The 24,647-nt window shown below is 35.5% G+C and overlaps 2 protein-coding genes across 14 annotated transcripts in view; one reads left to right on the top strand and one right to left on the bottom strand.

The window, feature by feature from the left end:
* CACNA2D1 (calcium voltage-gated channel auxiliary subunit alpha2delta 1) overlaps positions 1 to 24,647 on the top strand; it is a 526,916-nt gene that overhangs the window by 256,953 nt on the left and 245,316 nt on the right. For all 13 annotated transcript variants that reach the window (XR_005217008.1, XR_005217009.1, XR_005217010.1 and 10 more), the window contains exon 4: positions 21,667 to 21,726. Coding sequence is in view for 10 of the 13 variants with exons in the window: in XM_037836528.1 (XP_037692456.1) it covers positions 21,667 to 21,726 (60 nt within the window). In the remaining 3 variants the exon portion in view is untranslated. The remainder of the gene's footprint in view (positions 1 to 21,666; positions 21,727 to 24,647) is intronic.
* On the bottom strand, positions 2,048 to 2,414 carry LOC119534766 (60S acidic ribosomal protein P1-like). The gene is given in 2 exon segments (XM_037837354.1): positions 2,048 to 2,384; positions 2,386 to 2,414. Coding segments are annotated over 2 exon segments (366 nt in total).

Raw genomic sequence — 24,647 nt, 5'->3', positions numbered from 1 at the left:
TTTGAAGAGTGCAACAGATTGCAGTTAGATAAGGAGTAAGGGCAGTGTAAACATATTACACCCTGATGAAATTATCTTTTTGGGAATTGAATATATGGTGGTGTTTTTTATTATAAATGAGATTTGAAGACTGAATCCTCATTAGGTGGCCAGGCTTTTCTGCATGTTTGGTTGATTGCAGAGGATTGTTATTGTCTTTTAGTAATTAATCTCCTTTGTGCCACGTAACAACTTTGTTTTTTTTTTTTTACTAAAACAATTTATTCATAGTTATTAAAATTATGGATATGAAGCAATTAAACATTGGCTCACATTCAGGATAAGGAAAAGCTAATTGATAAACTGAATTCTTCATGTGTAGAACAAGAGCAATGCCATCTTGCTGCGGAGTTGATTCTGTGAAGCCTCTAAGATTGTTTACTTTCAATTATATATTTTTCCTTCTCTGAGTCTTAAAAACTCTTCACAAAGAATTCAGAAATGACAATTTCTCATAATTGGACCCTACTCTTAGATTTCAAACTATAATAAGGAATTTTTTTAGGCAAGGTAGGCTTAGCTAGTTCTTTAAAATTATAAACTCTTTCTAAATTACTTGTCTTTGAAATATTTCTGTAATGAACTTGGTGGTGCCTATCATTCCATATTTTTAATGTAACCATTTCATTCATCTTTGCTTTATAATATAGTTTCTAAAGCAAAATCATGTCTGTCCCTATAACTAGTCCTAAAGCAGTTACTATTCTTTTCTCAATCCATGTATTTTCAGCAGCTAGCCTAGTAGAAGCTATATAATAACTCAATACATCAAAGTCAGGCTTCTCCTACACATACATTTTCTTGTTCAAGTTCTTCTCCACCCTTTATCCTTTTTTCTAGGAATCAAGATACTGTGTATTCTTCCATTAGTCCCCAGGATCCACTGCTCTGCAGCTTTACCCATTCTTTCTGATATCAGCCAGTGCCTCTTATTCTAAAATAATCTCTTTGTTCTCCTTCACTGTTAAACCATTTTGAAATTTCCAATTTTCTGGTATCCTATTTGTCTTCCACTTGATAACAATATAATAAGCTAATTAATAGTAATTTGATGCTATCTGCTATCCAGGAAGACTTCTCATGGTGATTATTTCCAGGAACCCTTTCAGAATAAGTAATATCTTTTTAGGCCAAATGAATGAATCTTAGATGGAGAAATTTATAACACTATTGGCCAAGCAGGGAAAAATTTAGGCCTAAATGCAGACCACTAAATCTTCTTGGAATCCCACTCATGAGTCCCTATTACTCTGTTTTTCTATTAGATAATCCCATTTTTGGAGATTGAATCATGTCTCCCACAAAAGGCATGTTCAGGGCTTAACCCCTGGTCTGTGGGTGTGGACCCATTGTAAAAAAGATCCTTGAAGATATTATTAGTTAAAGTGTGCCCAGACTGAACTAGGGTGAACCTTAATCCAATGTGGTTGAAGTCCCTTACAAGCAAGGAAATTGGACACAGTTAAGAGAAGCCACAGGTAACAGTCAAAAGCTGGAAGTTAAAGGAACCTGAATGAGAAATGAGATGCTGCCAAGCACATTGCCATGTAACTGAAAAGCCAAGGAACCCCAAAGATAGCCACTGAGCAGCCTGAATCAAGGAAGTAAGCCTTCTAGCCTCTGAAAACAAGAGCCAATAAATTCCTGTTGCTAAACCAACCTATTGGATAGTATTTGTTTTAGCAGCTGAGAAGCTAAAACACCCTTTAGAATTTTGCTTACCCATTAAATAAGACCTGGATACTGCAGCCCAAACACTTTTTTCACAGTGTTGAGATTGGTTAAATCTTGAAAATCTTATTTCCTTATTGTTTACTTGGAAGAAGATAGACATTGTACCAAGTTCCTATGATGATATTTTTATGAAATACTCCCTAATTTCCCTAGACAAATTTATGCTTCATTAATTTATTTGAATTCAGTCAGCCAAACAAATCAAATATACTTTAAACATGACTGCTATATTACTTTGCTTTCACAGTCCCTCCTACCTGATTTTTTTTTAAGTTCAGTTTTTTACTGAACACTTTACAAAAGGGGTTTCGTCAAAAGGACCAAAGCCCAAGTCTCTGTCAGACTCCTCAGATTCTTCTTTCTTTGCTTCCATTTTCTTCTCCTCAGCTGCAGTAGCAATGGTGGAGAGGGCAGGACCTTCTGCTGGTGCAGCATCTGCTGCTGGGGCAGGTCCACCAGCTCCCACATTGCAGATGAGGCTCCTGTTATTGACGTCAGTCAGGGTCTTTGCAAACAAGCCACACCAGGAAGGGACATTTACACCAGCTGCTTGAATGAGGGCCTTGATCTTACCCTCAGTGACAGTGATCTCTTCATCCTAGGGTATGAGTAATGCAGGCAAGCTCAGAGACAGAGGCCATGGGGGGTGCAAGTGCTGGGCAGGTGGCAGCCAGGTGCAATGCTAGTCACAGGATGAAGTGAGGGCCCCACCCCCACGTGGCATTAGCATCCTTGGAAAGAACCAAGCACCTTAGTAGTAACTGAGGAATAGGACCTCCCATCAGATTTTACTTCCTCCCTTTTCGTCTATTGAATTCCTATTTTGCTTCCTGTCTTCTCCATGAATCCAAGTAATCAAAGCCAATCTTTTCTTAGTGTATTTTGGTCTATTTTATATTTTTTTCTCTTTGTGATATTTTCTTCTGGTAGATCGTGATGCAGCCAAGTTTACCTCTCAGGTATCACAGCAACCTACACAGCTTCTAAAACCACCCTGTGCGTATAGAAAGTAGGTGATAATAAATATGTGCTGTGATTTAGTTAATTAAATCAATTTTAATTGGTTGATGGCTGGTCTTCTCAGAAATCTTGACTACTAATATCTTTTTCTTGTTTTGTTTACTCATTTATGTGCAGTTTATTTTTGATCCTTTATGATACTGCTTTATGACAATACTGACAAATGATTCTCATCTATAGATGTTGCTGAGGTAATAAATGCTATTGTACATTGCCCTTGTTTCTGTTAATAATTTAATATCAGATTAATTTAAATCAGTCAATATCTTTTCCATGCCTGAAGTTAGATAATTTCTACGTTTGTGATTCCATAATACTTGAGGATTCCAATTTAATAATTTTCTATATTTGTGTACTTATTTTATGGTACTTAACGTTTATCTTTGAGATTGATTGAAACTAGAAGCATAGCTTTCATATGCATTCAGTTGAACACAGGCTTATTATTTTTTTTTTTTTTTCAGTATTTGGTTTACCCAAAGCAATTTTTCACCATACCAGATTTTATATTAATGATTTTTATTAGAAACCAGCTATTTATGAGGTTTAGATACATGGATTTTATAAAATCATTTGTTGGGATTCTTCATCATTTAGGGCCTTAAAAATGGATCAAGGATTATGGAAGGAAAAGACAAGTTTAGAGATCTAGGATCCACTGAACACTGATGAAGCCTCACACTGTTTGAGTTTGTTGTCATGTAAAATCTTTACCATAAGTTTGAAAGGATATTTGACATCATTATTAACCATTTTATGAGAAGTGAAACTGACTTAGAGATTATACGTAATAAGTAGAAGACCAAAATTAGAATTCAGATCTGTGTCTAAATCTACTATGCCTCTTTCTTGGATACATCGTATTATTATATTGAGCTATTAGGATTGTTAAGAGATTGCTTTTCTAGAAACCCTCTACTCTTTTTCCTTTGCCCTAACATGGTCTATCTATATTACCCAGCCTGGGGATAAAAATAGGGTATAATAAACTTTTTAAAGCAGTTTAGCAAACCATATTTCATTTTTAAAAATTCAGTCTTTTTGAGATATGTTCACATATCATCCAGTCATCCATGGTGTACAATCAGCTGTTCACAGTGCCATCATATAGTTGTGCATTCATCACCCCAATCTATTTTTTGAACATTTTCATTATACCATAAAAAGCAAGAATAAGAATAAAAAAATAAAAGTAAAAAAGAACACCCAAATCACTCCCCCACCTTATTTTTCACCCAGTTTTTGTCCCATTTTTCTACTCATCCATCCATACACTGGATAAAGGGAGTGTGATCCACAAGGCTTTCACAATCACACTGTCACCCTTTTAAGCTACATTGCCATACAATCGTCTTCAACAGTCAAGGCTACTGGGTTTCAGTTTGATAGTTTTGGGTATTTACTTCCAGCTATTCCAATGCATTAAAACCTAAAAAGCGTTATTGAGAAAGCAAACCATATTTCTTTGAGGGTGTCTCTGCACATGATAACGTTCTCCTTATATCATGTCTGAGCAGGCTCAGGGTCTATTGTTACTGTTCATTACATAATAAAACCACTTGCTTTGTTTTGTAACATGGTCAAAGTAGCACTGCCAGGTGATTTTAGTCCTTACAGAGATCATGATGAAATCATTTTTAGTATTTTCTTTCAATAATTCTTGGGATTTGCAATAAGGACAATTAGGGTTACATCCAAGAAGCTTCACTTAGAATTGACCTTTTCCACCTTTTCCTTTTCAGGCCCATTTCTTTGGAGCAGATTTGTTTGCCTCTATTTTCCATTTCTTTAGGATAAATTATTTTCTTGAGAGTTCCTACACACCTTGGATAAATAAATCCTTTGCAGGAACATCTCATCTGCCCTTCCAACTTTCCCTGCGTGAATTCGTCTACATTTCAAACTCAGCATGGTCTTTCCCCTTCTCTTGCCATTTCAATCACAGATACCATAGATATTTCCTAAAGGAGCAATTGTCAATGTATTTCGAGGGAAAACCCTCCCCCCACAGTGTAATTTTTGATTTTTTGTTTTCTGATCTTATCCTTTGTTCCATTGTTGATATTCACTCTTATTGTTAATAACATTTAATGGATTGGATAACACTAACCTAGTTTTAACTATACAGCACTATCCCACTTGGCCTAATGTTCTAGCCTATGAATGCTGCAGCAAAGGCGTGGAGGGCCATGGGTGAAGATATAAAAATAATCAGATGTAATAGGAGACTTTTAATTTAGAAAATGAACAAAAATTGAATAAAGGCTGAAGGAGAAGTTTTTCAGATCCTTAATTGTTTGACACATATGTGAAGCTTCCCTCTATAGTACATGGAATGATAAGAAATTATGCCTGTTCAAAGTTTTGTTGTCTATGTATATGACCTTGAGAAAATTGTGTGGCTTTCTTTTCTCAAGTAGGGTTCGAATAGAAGTAAGGGCTATAGAATAGGCAGCCTCCATTCAAATTCCAGCTCCCTTTCCCCTTAGTAGCCTGGTGCTAGAGGACAGCTTACACTCTTTAAGTTTACTCATCTTTAAAATGGAGCTAATGGTAGTATCTACTAAGTTTGTAAGGAAGATAGGATAATTCTTATAAAGTGCTTGGAAAAGAGTAAGTATTGAAAAAAATATTAACCTTTATTGTTATTTATATCTCATTGTAAGTGTCAACTGTGACACTACATGTAAAAGAAATTTCATGAATTGTAAAGAACTATACACATTTTAGTCGTAATTATTCTTAATAACATATGATGTGTATTGCATAGTGAATATAGAATACTAGTTTTTCTTAAAGAAGAAAAAAAGTCTTAAAGTTTGCATTTGAGAACCAAGAGTTTAAAATTTTGTCACTTATTAGAAGCCATAGCTAAGAAATGTGAAGAGAAAATTATAAAACAAATAGTATGAGAATTATTAACAGAACCTTTGTTAATGTCAGCTATTGGAAGTTTTTACTAAAATTGCTAAATCTCATTTGATAGAAAGGAGCAATGATAGTATTGCTCAAGTTAAAATATAAACTAAGGAGCTTCTGAATATTTTACAACATTTTTAAAAGACATTCTCTAGACAAAGGGGAAACAGGAATGCCATTTTATTTCCAGATTAGCTGTGGATGGTGTTTCTGAGATTAAAAACTGCTACTAAATTGCATATTTTACAAATTTGATCATCTGCTTGACACATCAGAGTGATTTTCCAACTCCTAGGAGGAAAGATTACAAAAGTGAGGGAGGCTACAGTCCACACTTTTACCTAATACAGAATGTGAAACATTCACCCCCCAATGTATTTAAAAAAAAAAAAAGGAAAGACTGTTTCCATAGCAACATTAGAGAAACAGAAAATCTGCTTACTGTCTAAAATCACACTTTTTTTTTTTTAACCAGCCCACTCACCAAATTGGCAGTCTATGTGAATTAATTAAACTCAAAGGTAAATTATCTAAAAGTAAAAGGAAATTAAGACAGCCAGGGAGAAATGATAGTTTACAACCAGTCAGAGTAGCCTGAGGGAAAGGAAACAAATCCCCTTTGATATAATAAGAATCAAAAGCTGGGTGGTGAGGAGGAGAGCTGAGATTGCAAACCATTATTGTAAAATGAAAATGATGGAGGTGGCTTAATCAGGTGACAGGACCTTGCAAGCACCTCAGTGGACTTGGGCCGTAGTTATAGTCACTTGTTTGATTATGTCTTCAATAAAATTAAAGAACTCTATTTTCCTTGTTTCCCTTTCTTGATTATTAATAATTGATGTTAACTAAGATGTCACTGCTGTGCTTGTTTTACAAAAATGTTATTTAATCCTTACAAAAATTCTGTGTGATGGGTACTATTAATCTCCATTTTGTAATGAAGAAATGGAACCTTGTAGAAATTGAGTGACTTTTCCCATGTTTCCAAAGTTAATAAATGTTTGAAAAAATAATCCAGTGATTTGAGCCTAGAGTGAATGGGAAAACTCCTAAAAGTGTTTGCAATGTTATTTGATTAATACTGATTAATGATTTTATGACATTTTATTTCGGATTCAATTAAACAATTCCATGGTTTCTGAAATATATTTTATAGTGTGTTCTGTAACATAAAATTTAGTCATTTTACATATTTTGTTTAAAAGGCAAATATCATTTTTTCTTGTTATTTTTTTACTGTTTCTAAGTGAAAGTTTATTGTCTTTGTAGAGATAAAGCTCATCAAACTAAAATAATCCTGAAGAGTAAAACTAAATCATGATTAAATTTCTGAATTAGTACCAACCCAATCAGCAACTTTTGTCTCAGCTATACATCTCCAATATGCCTGATTTACCAGGATTATTTTTCCTAAGGAGGGATTTAGAACAAATATTTTGTTGTATTTCCCCCAGAGCTGTGAAACTTACCATTAAGGTAATATAAAACTTCTGCTTGAACCATGCTATACATTTTTATTCTAGAACAGTGGTTGTCAAAACTTTAGGGCACATTAGAATTACCTGCAAATCTTGTTAAAACACAGATTGCTGCCAGATCTTGTTAAAACACAGACTGATTCAGTAGGCTACGTTGGGATCTGAGAATGTGCATTTCTAGGAAGTTCCCAGGTGATGCAGCTGCTTGTCCAGGGACCTCACTTTGAGAAGCTCTGTCCTTGAGACACTAAGACTCATAAGCAGGGTGCAAAATGAATGCTCAGGAAAGAACTACAGAAGACAAAATAAAGTTGATGAAGAGTTAAATGATGGTGAGGACTTAAAGTGAGAAGAGAGGTAGGTCAGGGTACATTTTTATAGAAGCAGACTCAACCGGATATGGTGTTTCAAGAACTGTGAAGGAGCTGAGATTTCACCTCACTTGGAAACCAGCAAGCTAGCTGGCCACTGCTTCATCTTTACAGGACACTCCTTGGATCAGACACAAAGGACTTTATGACTCATAACCAGTAGGCTGCATGGGCTTGATGTTCACATTGGTTTCCCCTGTCCCCCAAGTCTGATGAGGGCCGTGAGGAGTAACCCAGGTGGATGCTGAACCTGCAGCGGGTTTGTGTCATAGCTGAGGAAACCTGAGCTTGGGAATCCCCAATCTTTCATAGGGGATCTCCCTGCAAATCTGCTTACATTTTGCGCTAGGGAATTATCTTTTATTATCATGGAAAACAAACAAATCTGTCTTCTGCCCTGGATGGAGACACTATCCTTGTCTTTCAAAGCTGTTTTCTATGCAAATATTCTAGGAAAAAATAGTCTAGAACTAAGGCTTTCAGTGTTTCTATTCACAAGATACATAGCGATTGAGTAGAAATGGGGACTAATTCAGAGGGAATAGTCAAAATAATTCTGAAGTTTCTCATCTCAGCAAAGTTTTAACCTGATTAATTGTTGTTTTTGTTCTGGAAAAAATTTAAGATGGCTTTTTTTCCCCTTAGGAAATCTATGTAATATTTATTGGTGATAATAATTTAAAGATTTCAGCTTATTAACTTTATAAGGGTCAATTAACATCTGCATCTTGGTTTTGAATATGTGTGAGCTTGTATTTTTTGGGGACTCTAAAAGAATTATCCTATTTAACCTTAAAATCCACCATGATACAAGCTTTATTATGGTTCTTGCTTTATAGTCGAGAAGATTGAGATAAAAAGGTGCTATTTAACTTGTTAAAGGTCACAAAGCTAGTAAGTAGTAGAGCAGTTTTCACTGTATTATGTTCTTTGATTTTTTCATAGTAGTGAAAAATATTGTGCTAGATACTAAGTAGGATCTTCATGAATATAGAATTTTGACAAGTAAAGATGTAAAGGAGAAGTTATGTAGAATGTAAAAGGAAAGAAAATGGCCAAGTTTCAGACCTTAAATTTGGTGTCTAGACTTTATTTTTAAGCATTTCATTGGTGGGTATAGTGATTGAAGTCCTTTGAAATCAGCATGACATACTCAACAGAATTCAGATCTCAGCTGAAAAGATGTTACATTTGTTCCCTGAACATATAATCTCCTAATGCATTGGTTTAATGTTATAGCTTTAGCTATGTGGGACCCTAGAGCAGATTATAAGGATGTGAGCTAGACTAGTTTTAGGAACTATCTTTTTTTTTTTTTTTCCCATTCCTCTCTACCTTCTAAATTCTGTCCTTCTCCAAGACTCTGCCTCCTTCCTTTGTTTTTAAATCTGCATTAGTAGTCAACATTTAAATAATTAGGTAATTGATTATAGATTAATTCTAGAGTCCTAGAGTGAATTACATGAACTGACATGGATCCCTGCCACATCTCCAGCCAAATTCTCCCTAATTTTTGAGAATCAGGTGATGATGAATAAAAATAGCTGTTTTCAAGGATTAAGAAATGATGAATTAATCTAGATTTTTTTTAAGGATTATGTGGTGTTGAATTAATCTAGCAATATTCTTGTCATATAGGAAGGCAAATTTTGTGGCCAGAAAGTCACATTTTCTTTCTAAAAATGTCATATAATGAGTAATGGTGCTTTGGTGAACCTTGATACAATTGAGATTCAACCTTGAAAATATTTTGAAATGATTCTTTTCCACATTTCCGCATTATTGGGTGCCTGTTCTCTGCCACACATTGTATAAAATGTTGTAGGTATGAGAAATGAAAAAACTCTTTCCGGCATGCAATGAATACACATTAAGTGAAAGAAAGAGAGAGAAAGAGGGAGGGGGTGGGGAAGAGAAAGAATGAAAGAGAGAGAGAGAAAGAGAAGGAGAGAGAAGTAAACAATTGAGTTCTACATTGCAATATGGTTGTCATGATAGTATAAGGTATATGGCACTAGTGAAGGACAGTGGGTTATTTTTGTTGACTTCCATCAAATTTGTTACTATTTAGAACAGTGTTTTCCAAAGAGTAACTAAACTCATATGTCTAATATGTTTTAAGTATTACCCTCTAGAAGAGTGTTTTAAAGATTTAGTCCAAGGAAAATGTGGATAATGTTAAATGTGTTGATTTTGGGGAATAACACCAGATACAAACTCAGAATCTTTGGGTGGTGGTGGGGTTGGGAGGATTTGGATGAGACCCAGGTATGTTAAACAAGCTCATCCCATGGGTGTTTGGAGGTGGCAAAGTATAGAGTTGATGTGGAAATTACATCCAGCTGAATAATCTTTCATTTTATTGTTTTGTACTGCAGAGCCAAAAATGCAATGATAATTACCATTTCTGTTTTATTTACTTCCACTACTGCTAAAAGGCATTTTGTTGTTCTTACGGAATGACACCTCTTTATCCTGGCTTCTGTATTCCAAGAGTCTGCCCATTTATTTAGAACTAATTATATATCTGAAGATTCAGCTTGAATCTTTGTGGTTAATTTCTAAAGCATTTCCTGAATATGGCAGATAGAGGCTGCAATCTATACAACGTGATCCAGAAGACATGTTCCAAGAGATGTATTTTTTACTTGGTCACAAACAGAAGAATAAATGATGACTGGCTTGATTTCAGTAACTTTTATTATTTGTTTGGCATATATTGTACTCCCCTAAAGTTTACACTAGAAAGAAAAATAGTATTTGCATTATGAGTTTTTTATATCACATAACCTAGAATGAAATCAACAGCAAGAAAATTAAAGGTTATCAAAAAATAATAAGTCTGTATCCTTACTGTGATGGTTAGGTTCATGTGTCAACTTGGCCAGGTGATAGTACCCAGCTGTCTGGTCAAGCAAACACTGACCTAACAATTGCTGTGAGGACGTTTGTGGCTGGTTAATAAACCAACAGGTTGGTTTATTAAATCATCAGTCAATTGACTGCAGCTGTGACTGATGACTCACCAAAGGGCGTGTCTTCCACAATGAGAGACTGCAATTGGCTGGATTTAATCCAATTAATCAGTTGAAGATTTACAAGCCAGACAGATAGAGGACCTTCACTTCTTCTTCGGCTGCCCACTGAAGCATTTCCTGAGGAGTTCGTTGAAGTTGCTGGTTCGTTTCCTGAGGAGTTCATTGGACATTTTCCTTGGAGTTGACAGTTTGCTGACTGCCCTACAGAATTTGGACTCGTGCATACCCACAGTTCTGTGAGTCACTTTTACAAATTTGATAGTGAGAGACACCTCTCATTGATTCTGTTTCCCTAGAGAACCCTAACTAATACACTTATATTACATTCTGGGTTTTTAGAAAAACAATAGTGGAGAAGACAAACTCCTTTTTTTTCTCTTCCATAAACTTAAGGGAATAGACTGGTGCTAAAGGCTATTTTATGTTAATTATCAGGTTTTAGTAGAATTTCTCATGTCATTGGAATATATTTTGCTAAATTAAAATTGGATTTTATTTAAAAAAAATCTTTGTGTATCCTGGAATAAATGTAGGATTGGCCTGCTAAAATAAAAGTGATTTTTTTTTCAACCCAGCTGAGCCCTAAGACCGAAGAACACACTTGACATGGAAGTGGACGTGGGTTTGTTTGGGACTTACTTACAGGAGATGATGGTCTCATGATTGTGGCCGGCCGTGGAAAGTGAGTGGTGTAGGAAGAGAGAGAGGAGTGCCCGAGGGATTGGCTTATAAAGACTTAGGTCCACAGGGTGTGACAACTGGGTTTCAGCAGGGTCTCGGGAGATTTGGGTATTAACGTGATCAGAGGAGGGGAGTTTATTGCTTTGATGATACATTCCCCCCACCCACCCTGAGGGGGTTTGTTGACCCTGACGTCTTCCCTGTCATGTCAGCGGCTGCTTGCACTGAAAATGGAAGAGGGGGCAGAGCACTTGGTCCTCACAATTTGAAAAAAAGAAATATAATGACTGTAATTATTGATCATGTTTCATGTCATTAAACAAAAACAATCTGTAAAAGCATATTTTAGGCAAGCATAAGTAAAACAAAAACAGCATTTAGTCCTCTTTGTAAGAGTGGATTTGCTAACTCATACCACTATAGTGAGAAGGGAATCTACATGTCTTTGGTTACATTGTCATGCCTAAGTGATGATTTCGAATCCTTCAAACTACATGAGGAATGTCTGGGAATTAAAAATGACCTCTTGATGGAAAGAAGGAATAGGTAGCACTGTGTTTACAAATAAGACTTGTCCTATGTTCTGATGATAAATATTTAATATATACACAGAATTTTGGTGCTGAAAAGGGTCTTACAGATGGCATTTTAATCCTCAGATGGTATCAAAATAACTACAGCACTTTCGGGGATCAGGTTCACATGTGGAAATATCTAGAGGAAGAGGAAAATAGTTGCTTGTGGAAGCACATTCAGAAGAGCAAGGAAGAACTTTTCCAAAAGCCCCAAGCATACCTTTCCTTACAGCTCACTGGCTTTAATTATTCTCTTGCCCAGTCAGAACAATTACTTGCTAGGGTGATATAGATGGGGCACTCCCGAATCTGGGTTTGTCGCCAGTGAAAGTCACACTGTCATGTGAGGTGAATCATGGGAAGAGGGAAGAGACACAAACTGATATAACTTTACAGAAGAGAATTTATTGAATTACAAGACTACAAACATTTATTATTAATGACATGATAGCTGAAATTAAAGCGGTCTGCCCAGCAGACAAAACGGTCTGTCCAGCAGATAAGGGAAAGAGAAAGAAAACTCACCACGCTGGGGAAAGCCCCCACATGCTACTTCTGGCTGGGAACTCCCGGTTCTTCAGCTGATCAGAGTCCCAGCTGGCATGCGGTCCCAGGGAGAGCGTCCCCTCCTGGGTGAGACCTGCAACTTTTCCTAGGACTCGGGCTAGTATTTATGGCAGTTTGTCCAGGAGTAGAAGTGCTTTGCTGCATGTCTCAAGGAAGGGTTAATTCCTTGGGATGATCACAAAGAATTCTTTATCTTAGTTTCACCAGCACGTGGGCATGTCCACGGCAGGGCATCCTACCCCTTGGCAGAGACTTCCTTTGTTTATACTTGTCTTTGGTCCTCATTTTCTTATAGACAGGTTGGCACCTTCTGTCGTGCGGGGCAGCTGTCTGCTTATGGTTCATGTTGGTTTGATTCATATATTACACCTTCCTACAATTTCTAACATACACACCAAAAGGGGCTGAGGAGGAAAAAGAGGTTTATTTACTACAGTAGGTGGACAGGGTCTCGAATCAGCCTACTCATGGTGACTTTTCAGTTGGCTTTTATACCCCTCAGAGACAAAGAGAGATAATCATCTTAGTTAATAGGTAACAGAGTTCTGGAGAACTTCATTAGTTTTTTTATTTTATTTTATTTTATTTTATTTTATTTTATTTCATTTTATTTTTTTCTTCAGTAGTTTTTTTTATCTCAGTTATTTCCTACTTTCTTTAAGATTTACATCCTTTATGACACTGGGAAAATTGCCTCCAAGTCTAGGGAGATAGATGAAAGTTTATTCAGGACTGGCTGCAGACTTTACATTTATATATTGCTCCTTTGTGAGACTAAGTGCTCACATTCACAGCTTGCTTACATTTAAAGGCCATTATTACAATTTCCATCTTTCTTTCAGTTTTAAGATTACACTTAAAAAGTTACTGTTACAATGGGATTATCCTTGCACAGGTCATTCCCACCATGAAGCTGGTGGAGTTTCTCTTTGGCATTCAGCCTGCATGCAACCTGTTAGAAGGATCAATAAAATCTACATCAGATAACCTTAGTATAATTTTTTAAATGTATGCAAAACAATGCCAAAGGATACAGATATATTCATTAAAGTGATTGACCTGGGTAGAGAAATTGGTCAGGGATGGTGAATAAGGTAAACTTCAATGTTATTTGTAGTATTTTATTTCTTACATAAAAAGTTATATAGCAAATAGGAAAAAAAAAGTAGAATGAATTCTGAGTGGTGGGTTCATCATATTTTTTTCCATCCTTTTCAGTATTTTAAGTATTTTATCCCTCCCTCAAACTAAACAAATAAAAAGGCTGTAGCTAAAACTCATCATTGGCTAGCAGCAACACCTACTTGTAGCATCCTTGCTTTTCATTAATTTTGAGGTATTTTTCATTTTCAATATGAACAATACTTTAAAAAAAGTATTCCCCTTATGGTGGATTCCACTGAAATAAGATAAAACTAACAAAGTACATATATTGTAACCCTTGAGAAGGTATCTTTCAAATGCCAACCATATGTACTTTGCATGTGTGTACAGGTATGTAGTATATGTATATATGGTCCCTTTATAAGCAGGAACTATATGTTATATGTTTTTGTTATCCAACATTTATGCATAGTAAGTGATTGATGAATACTTATTGAATAAAAGCAAACATATATTATACTTCTTTTCCTCCCAGTCAGTATGTATTTACCTAGTTACCATGGTTGTCAAAATTAACACATCCTGGTTAGTCTCTTCAAATTTTCTAACTTTTTCACCTTAAATCCTTGTTTCCAGACTGGCTTCTTTAGACAGTAGGGATTTTTCAAAGGCATTTTGTAGAATGTTTCTTTATAAAAACATTTTAAGCAGGATGTAAGTATAGTGAGCGTGATATAAAAATATAGATCACTTTCCTTATGTTAAGCTTTTATAGTAAAATCATTGTTCACTAGGATATAACAAGTTGCTAGAAGGCTTTGGGATAATTTTGCTGGGCAAATGCATTTATATTAATTTAAATAAACTCATTTTTCCCTATTATTTGGTTAAGGTTGTTGGAAAGAGAAGAGCATTTTTTACCTTTTGATGGAATATTATACTAAATATTTGAGGAACTATTGGGTTGACTTGTCTATTGAGATTTCAAGACTTATCAGCATAAGAAATGTCACATTTACAAACACCTCACTACATATATTTTTTTTCAAGAAATAGATAAATGTAGATAGATAAATAGATAAATATAGATATATTTAATTTCAGGAAATAAAGCGAGAAAGCAAAATGTAGTGATATGCTCTCTGTTCTCATTCTACTCATGGTAAAAACAAAAAAATAAAACTGAAGTCATTTTATAGAATTCTATTAAACTGCTGTATTCCCTGAATTGCATATGCTTTTGGTCCACCTTGTGGTTCTGTAACATGAGCTTTTACTACAGGGCAATATGCAGTGAAAATTTAGGGCCATTAAGGTGTCTTCATACATTTCACTTATTATTTACATGTTGAAATGATCATCAGTGATTATAAGACTGACTATTCTGTGAAGTCATGTTTGTGTCTCAAATATGACATCTAAGAGGGAAATGAGGTGGAAACAAAACTTTATTGAGTCTATAATGGACTAAATAATTGGCATAACAAACATAAAAGAGAAGTTCATTGTTAAAATCCCATGGTTAGTGAGTAGCAGAGCCAGAATTGGAAACAAGCCCTGTCTGATTTTAAAGTACATGGCCATTACATTATAGCTCCAAATTAATTGATTATCGTTGTATCCTTTTCTTCAGACCACAGAAATGTGTTTATTCATCTAAGTTGGCTATTTTCAGTAGATATCCATTCAATCATCCAAATGATTATATGGATTCCTTTGATATGTTGATGAAGATAGGCAAAACTATGTTAAGAATCTTCATTGAAGATAGGCAAAACTCATTCTATTGGTAATAAATATCATCATAGGCATAATACAATAATCCTTATTGGGTATTAGCTGTTTGAGCATTAGTAGCATTTCACATGCATATTTTACTTGGATAAGTCTGTTGTAGATATCTAGTACTCCTTATTTAAAAAAAAAGAAAAAGACAACTTGATATACATTAGCCAAAGCAATTGTTTTGAAATTCAACAATGTTTCTTTGAGTGTCATCTTTAAGTCAATTTTTGATATTTCAAGTGAGTATGAACAGTATTGGAATCTAATTGAACTGTCATATGATCCCTGAAGGTTTCCTTTCAATGTTAATGAAAGAAAATTCCTTGTAATTTAATTTCAGAAAACTTCTTTTATGTTTCATCTGCAATGAATTTATAGCTTAAGAAATAAATTATTTACAGATTTAGAAAATAGTCTATTTTCAAGATACACTGTACTTAGGGATAAACTATATTAAGAATAATAATATTATTTCTTTATACTCTATGTAATTATACTGTTTGTATTAGACTCTCATGTAGCCTAACAAAATTAAATGCTAGTGGAAGAGGTAAAGATATGACAAAAAGTCAAGGTTGAGAATGAATAGGGCTTCAAGGGAGCTGATCTTTCCCCGATCTGATAAAAGCCTCTCTCATTCTCTTTCTTGCGTGCCCTCTCTCTCTCTTTCTGTCTGTTTCTGTTTCCCCATAGATCACTGCATTTCAAAAGCTTTTAGCAGTATTCTCTCAGGATCTGAGGCAGGACCTTTGTGAAGAAAGACTCCAAGTTGACATATCATAAGACTTTTGGGTACTGTTTTTGCGTTTAGTCTTTAGCAATTGCGAAAAATTTCTCATTAACCTGAAATAGATTTATACCAGTGTTTTTGTTTGATTCTGCTGTATCTTCACGTACTCTGTGAATGCCTAGTGAAGTAAATACTTTGTTGTTGTTTTGTTCCCATATCAGGAGTTAAACCTGGGCCACCTTCTAAATACTTTTGATGGGTTTTGTGGGAGACCTAAAGAATGGTTTTGTGAAATGAGCATGAGCTTTGGAATCAGAAGACATAGGTTCAAATCCATTTTGTTAAATTTGTGGCTACTTCAAAATAGTTTTCTATTTTAAATGCTTAAATCAACAGGTAGATAGTGATTTACGTGTCATCAGTTTATCTCTGACATTGTACATACACTTATCATTCCATACCTAAAGGATTCTCACACATTCATGAGCTATCTTCTTTATAGTAAAGACAATTAATGAATCTTTCTGGCTTAATATGAACAGAACTGAGCTTCAAAGTTCTCTTATAGTTGAATATGCTAAACTGGGTTCCTTGTTTCTGTCTGGTGCTCAGTCTGGTTTTAATGTTTCATACTGTATTGTGCAAAAAAATTAAATGAGAGAAAACAAGTTCGTGTTTTTTACCCTGAAGTAAGTTATTGTTACAGTATATTCTCATATAGCAAACTGTGGAAACAGTGATACTCTACTCAATGAATATTCACATTTTGTTGGGTCCCTTACCAGTTTTAACAAAATTTGCCTGTAGCATTTGGTAGTAGATTATTGGCTTAAAAAAACAAAACATGTCACTTGACCAGTGTGGAAGTTAGTTAGAAGCTTGAAGTGTCCAGAAGACATGTCCATTTTCTGTAAATAATAACATTCTGGTGTTTTTGACACAGGAAGAACACCTTTAGTAGCAGTATTAGTCACCAGATAGACCAATTATGTAAAGTGCAAAATTATTCTTTATTTGACTTTTACTAGGTAAAAAAAAAACTTTCCTTAATTTCTTCATGAACAAAGAAGATAATCATAGTGTATTTGTTATCATTCTGTATTTCTAGATTTCTAAGCTGGGGGTGTAAAATTTAACAACTTTTGAGCTTCAAACCACTATTGTACAATACAAATTCTTTTCTTATACATAATTCCATATCTTTAGGTTTCTAAAATTGTTTCCAAATCTTGTAATGTGTGGCATTTGCCTTATAAAATCAGTGTTTAAACATGTGTATTAGAAATGAAGCTGTTTTGGATTCTCCTCACCCCAGGAGTTTTATCTTTAACTTTGTTGCCATTGTCCATCTATCGTTAGTTTTTCTCTAGAAAGCATTAACTGTAATTATTACCCTCATTATGCATTACTAAGCACGGATTATGTTCATATCATAAGCTGTGTTACCCTGGGTCAGATCGGTTAAGCTTATGCAATTGTACTTTATCATGCTCCCTGAGATAGGAAAGAACATTGTGGAATTAATAGCTCGTGCCCTGAAAACTATGCACGCTCCTGGGAGTGAACGTCCACCAGTGTGCTTTGTGGGAGCAGCAACCTTCACATGAGTTGTGCAAGTAAAACCTAATATCTGTCTCCAAGATGAATAGACATTTTAGAGTTCAAATATTTCTTGATCTATAAAGTTCTTTAATTTATTTATATTGTATCTAGTATTTTGATTGAAATCATGTGATTCTTAAGTTTATTATTCATGCCATACATGTGCATATGCCCATTAAAAAATGAGGCAGAACTGGGAATTTGTAAAAAAAATTCTGCTTCTTCATTTCTCTTATTTTCCTGGGTCTGGGTAAATCTATGAAAATCAGCTTCTATTAACATTCCATGCTCTAATAAAAAGCATGTGGCAAGCGCCCCCACCCCTAAAGAAAAATAAGGCAGACCTTACATTCTGAATTTTGTCAACAATATGCCTACATGGTTATTTTCTAACCCTGTCTTCTTTTTCCTCATTTTGCCATACTAAAATTTTCTGATAAAGAAATTCCTTTATTTCATTTGCCATTTTATTTACCTTTTTTTAACTACATTTTCATACTGAATTTTGAGTTTTAAAAAGTATTGGGATGCAGTATTTCTGAAATGTGTACATTTTTTGTTTTGCTTTGCTTATTTTTCTGTTTTTGCAGGAATAGAGAACTTTCTTTTGACTACTTTTTTCCTGGTACCATTTTTAACATTTATAAGTTCCTCCTAGACTTCTCTACCAAACTATTTTATCATACAAGAGTGACAGTGAAATAATCCATTTTCAGATGTGCAGATCCTGAGATAGTTTACTATTCACAGACATTGTCTAAAGGAACTACTTAGAATGTACTTCAGCAAGGAGGATGTAGTTTCCCGGTTGATAAAGCAAATTCCATAAAATGGGTTGGCCTAAACAGTGGGAATTTATTGGCTCGTGGTTTGAAGCTAGAAGTTCAAAATTGAGGCCTCAGTAAGGCAATGCTTTCTTCCCAAAGACTGGTGTTCTGGGCTGGCTGCTACTGATCCTTGGTCCTTGGCTCTTCTGTCTCGTGGCAGTGAACATGACAGCATCTCCTGGCCTCTCTGAGTTCTCTTGACTTACGTCCTCTTCCTGTGGCCTTTTTTTCCTTCTGTGGCTGGATTTATTCTGCTGATAAAGGACTCCAGTAATAACATTAAGACCCATCCTCATTCAGCTGGGCCAAACCTTTACTCAAGTAACCTCATCAAAAATCTGACTTAGATGGGTTCACACCCACAGGAATGGATTAAGATTAAGAACCTGTTTTTCTGGAATATAGATTCAAACCACACAGAGGAAATTATTACATTTTTGTGACTTTTGGTAAAAACTAAATATGCTGTTAGCAAGGTACCTTGTATAGTGACTAGCACATATTTATTGGTCTCTCAATGTCATTTCTTTCCCACCTATATAGAAACATATGCTACGAAGGTATATTCTAAAAAGAAGGATTCTACCAAGATTAATATACTCTGCTGATTAAACTTTTTATAAAAACAAATAGTGATAATTGAAAGAAACCTTTCCAGAGGACACTATTGATGTTGATGGCATTGGTAGTAAACTTAATGAAATTTAAGAATAGTGTTTTAGTTTCCTAGGCTGCTTAAAACAGACACCACGAAGTGCACATGGCAGCATCTGCTCCTGTCTTTCTTCTCTTCTGTTTTTCACTGTGTTTAGTTTCTTGCTTCTGTGGCTTTCTCTCTAATTCCCTTTATATATACTACATATTCATTCCATTTATAAAGGATTCTAGTAATAGGATTAAGTCTCACCCTGCATGAGGTGAGTCACACCTTAACTGAAGGAGCTTTGACAAAAGGACCTACTTACAGTGGGTTTACATCAGCAGGAATGGATTAAATTTAAGAACTTGTCATTCTCTGGTACACACAGCTTCAAACCACCACACTCCTTGTTCTTTCCAGATGCAAATGCATTCATTCCATCACAATACCACAAAACCCTTAAATCATTTCAGTAACAATACAAAGTCTTATCAAAATCAGTTATAGTTGTGGTCTGTCCCGGGGCACCATTCCACTCTGTCTGTGGACCTGTGGAAGTTATCTGCTTCCAATACACTAAGGAGAAACAGGCATAAGATAAACATTCCCATTCTCATAGGGAGAAATTGGAAGGAAAACCGGGATCATGGGTCCTAAGGAATTCTGAAACCTTGAAGGGCATACTCCATTAGATTTCAAGGTCTGAGAATAATCTATGTTTTGTCCTCTGGGCCTAATGGAGTGGCAGATCCAGCCCTTCCAAGTGCATCCTGGTGGTCATGCTCTTCCCAAACCTTTGGTGAAGGATCCTCCTTCTTCAAGCACTAGAATGGTGGCCAGGCTCTCTTGGAACATTGGGGCACAGGATCCACCCTCATCAAGCATTGGGGTGGTAGAAGGACTTTCTGCAATCCCCAGGAATAAGCTCCAACCTCTAGAACACTGTGGTGGTAGCGCTCTTCCTGAACAACGGAGTGGAAGGCCCACCCTTTCCAAGTGTGGGGCAGACTCAACCTCTCAACGGACATGGGTGGGTCATCTCTTTTGGCCCGAGAAGATGTCTTTTGTCCAGACCTCAGCATCCATGTTCCTGTCCTTGAAGCCATTTTTCTTTCAATCTGTCCCTTTACAGTCCTTTTTAGTACAGGATGTCATTGCTTCCTTTCATCCAGGTCTCAGGGAAAACTTGCCAGTTTTTCATGTAGTACCTAGGGGTCTAAACCATCAGTCAGTAGGACTTTCCACAGATACTTCCTGGGGAACTGCACCTCCAGTACTAACTTCCTGAAATGGCTGACAGGATGCATGTTCAGTTAAAGCCTCACATGGAGTGCTGTTCTCTGGGGACTTGCTTTCCAGAAACTCAGAATTTTCCAAACCATCAATTTCTCATTTCTTTGTGTCCAGGAGTTTAGTTCTTAGCTAATGCCTTTCTTCTCACATTTTCCTGTAAGGTGCAAGGGGAATCCAGGCTGCACTTTCCACACTTAGCTTGGAAATCTATTCAGCTAACTATCCAAGCTCATTAGTCTCAAATTCTGCTTCCATGTGACATCAGAACTCAATTTTGCTAAGTTCCCTGCCACTTTAAAACAAAGATTTCCTTTCTTCCAGTTTCCAATGATATATTTACGATTTCTTTCTAATGCCTCACTGGAAGTAACTTTAGCATCCATATTTCACAAATAATCTCTTCAAAGCAGTAAAGGCCTTATCTGTCAAGTGCCTCACAGTTCTTTCAGCTTCTACCCATTACTCAATTCCAAGCTGTTCCCACATTTTTGGTATTTGTAATAGTAGCACCCCACTCTCCTGGTACCAAAATCTGTTTTAGTTTCCTAAGCTACTTAAAGCAAATAATATGAAATGGTTTGGCTTTAACAATGGGAATTTCTTAGCCTTTTGTTTGAGGCCAAGAAAATGTCCAAATCAAGGCGTCTGTAAGGCAATGCTTTCTTCCTGAAGACTGACTTCTGGCAGTTCTTTGGGCTCCTCTGCTACATGGCAGGGCTTATGGCGGAGTCTGCTGGTCTCTCCCTTCTCTTCCGAGTTCTGTTGCTTTTAGCTTCTTGCTTCCATGGCTTTCTATCTATCTATCTATCTATCTATCTATCTATCTATCTATCTATCTTCTATCTTTATATGTATCCATATATATATATATATCCATATAAAGGACTCCAGTAATAGGATTAAGACCCATCCTGAATGAGATTGGTCACACCTTAACTGAAGTAGCCTCATCAAGAGGTCCTACTTACAATGGGCTCACATCCACAGGAATGGATTAAATTTAAGAACAGTGTCTTTCTGGAGTGCAAACAGTTTCAAACCACCATAAATGGTATGTTATTTATGTTACTGAAGAGTAAATACACATACATCAAGTTTAGTAGATTGGATTAATAAATGATTCAGAATTTATGAATCATAAATAAGGAGTCTCTTTTGGATTTTACATCCCCATAAGTGATTAGGCAACCCACCCATTTATATAGCAATTATACGTTCATGTGGTCGTTTGAATTCTAAGTTTTATTGTTTCTTTTTCAGCGCCTGGCTGGAGAAGCAGAGAAATTACAAGCAGCCCACCAGTGGAGGGAGGACTTTGCAGTAAGGACCCTTTATAACCACTTAATCTAAATAGATTGACCTTTTGTGTTTGGATAATTATGTTTACATTAAAATATTTTTTCATTGACAGAATCTTATAATGTTATGGAAGCAAAAACAGCTCTACTTTTTAGAAAATTGTTTTTGGGTTACTAGAGCAATTTAAGTTGCTTAAAATGTTCCTGCTTATATTCTGTATTAAAGAACAAAAGATGGCATTGAAATGTGCTCCCATATTTTTAGCTACTTGAAAAATTAATTACATTAAAATAGTACTAAATTACAAAATCTGAATAATTTTGTATATATTTTAATATACCTGTTGAAAGCCTAGTTACATTTAACTACTTGAAGTTGCAAGAAATAGTATGTGGATTATAATAACCTTGAATTTGGGTAATGTGATTAAAGTGAGAATGAAGGTATTAAACCTCGTAAAACTTAATTTGCTCTCATTTAGCTAGAAGTAATCTTTCTTCTTCTCTGGCTTACTTGTAGAACATGTCAGCTGATACAAGCTTTTGTATGTCATTGATAAACTTGCTTTGTATTCTCAGAGTCATTCTACTTGTGATTAATTATACAAATAGCAGAAATTTTCCTGTGCTTAGTTTTGTGTATGTATCTATCTGTATACACACACATACTCTCACAGCCAAGGGCACAGTGAAGAAATCTGTTCTTAGCAGTCATTGAAAATGCTTTTGTTACATATTTGAATACTTTCATTCACAGTGAAAAACTCTTCAGTTTCTGATCACAGAAAAATTGTGGGCAACTCATTTCGGGATAGTTAAAATACAATTAGAAATATGTCTGACAGTATGACTGTAATGTTCAATTGTCCTTGAATGTTTTGCAAAACAAAAGTCCTCAAGTTTGCAGGTAACAACATTTTTCAATAGAATACTAAGCAGAGGGTAAGGAATTAGCGCTGTTCCTTTGAGTTTGTATGATTATATTAGCAAAATAAAATCCACTAAATGCCACTTCATCTAATCTTAATATGTAATAATAACTAGATAGTCTTCAGTTTCTGACAGGTCTGATATTATTTTTTGCTATTTTTATTTATATTTCTTAAACACTAACTTAGTCTACTAAGTAGAGGCTCTACTTGATTGCTATTAACTTGTCTCATTCTCTTACAAAATTAATCAAATTACAGGAATTATTGTGATATATGGTACTGGCTTTGTCCACAATTGTTTATCATAGGTAGGTTAATAAAGCTTAGTTTTTCATCCAGAATATATAAAGAAAATATCCATAATTAAGTTGAAAACATAACTGCTGAGTATGAGAAGATATTGTAAGCTTTCCCAATAAAAGATTTTAAAATTTAGAGTTATTTGCATACAGATGAAAGGAAAGTGAACTTAGAATTTTATATTTCTGAAGTAAACAAACAAACAACAACAAAAAAAACAGGTAAATTAATCTATACAAATAGATATCCTTTTGGTTAACTAATCTTAAATGAAAATTGCTGTTTTTTTTCTTCTTCTATTTAGAAAGGGCGTAGTAAAAGCAGTGTGAAGAAATAATTGATGGGAAGCTAGACCACATATTTCTACGTATATCTAGTACTGATGTGGAGTGAGTTGCTGTACAGTATGTCATGGGGTCACAGGTGCAAGCGCAACAGAGATTCTCAACAAATGACCACTTTATTACTTATACATCACAAAGGGTCCAAAAAGAACAGGAGAAGAGGTCCCATTGTGGCTGGTCTCCCAAGGAGGCTGACTGCTCAGGTCAGCTTCAGCGGATGATAGTTCCTCATGGAGATGCAGGATGCTGCACTGCCCAAGGGTTGGGTTTTTACGCACCCCTAGAGGAGTGGGCATGCCACTAGGCAAAAAACATGTATCAAGCAGACTTTGTAAAGGGTTCCCACTCTGGCAAGCAGCTGGGGCTGCTTGTTCCTGGTTTCGGGCCCAGGGTACCATCAGGTCATTCCATTTCTGGTTAGCTTGTTTTCGTGATTGGTTCCCAGCATCTCCCAACATTGCAAAATGGAAACATATCGAAATATCTACACACAAACAAGCAAGAGGAGAAAAGGAGAAAGGTAGATGAGGGCTGGGAGATGGCCACTGAGTGTGTCCATGACTTCCCCAGCAATTGATATATTACATTCTTGCTGCCATTTTAGTTTGAACCTTTAGTAATTGTGAGAACTCAAAAGATCATTAATTTGGTTCATAGAAAATAACTTTTTGCAATACATAGATTTAATTGCTGTTCAAAGAAGCTTTTTTCTTTGCATTAAAATAGTTCGGTGACATTTCAATAGTCATTTACCAGTTGTCTGTCTCGTTCACTTTTCCAGGAAAAAAGAGTATGGGAAAGAATAACTTGGCCAATACAGTTGTAATAATGCCTTTTATACCATCGGTTTTGATTTATGTAACTATTATATTATTGATTTCTGAATGTAGGGTTTCTTGTACCAGATTATGTTAGTCAGGATTCTCCAGAGAAACAGAATAAAGAGGATTTACATATATATGTAAATATTATGAGATTTATTATAGGAATTGTCTCACATGTCCATGGGGATTGGCAAGATCAAATTCTGTAGGGCAGGCTGCAAGTTGAGAACTCAGATGAAGATTTCAGTGAATTTCCCAGGAGAAGCTGGCTGGCTGAGTTAGAGATAGACATTCTTCTTTCTGATTATTGAAATCATCAGTTCTCTCTTTAAGGCCTTCAACTGATTGGATGAGACTTCTCTTATTGTTGAAGGCAATCTCCTTTGTTGATTGTAGATATAATTAGCCATAGATGCAGTCAACTTACTGATGACTTAAACCCACAAAATACCCTCATAGTAACAATCAGGCCATTGCTTGCTGGACCAAACAACTGGACACCATAACCTAGTCAAGTTGACATATAAACTTAACCGTCACACA

This window comes from Choloepus didactylus, chromosome 5 (genome assembly GCF_015220235.1).
Source record: "Choloepus didactylus isolate mChoDid1 chromosome 5, mChoDid1.pri, whole genome shotgun sequence".
Lineage (NCBI taxonomy): Eukaryota > Metazoa > Chordata > Mammalia > Pilosa > Megalonychidae > Choloepus > Choloepus didactylus.
The sequence above is the reverse complement of the archived record's forward strand: the minus strand, read 5'-3'. Positions and strand labels throughout refer to the sequence as shown.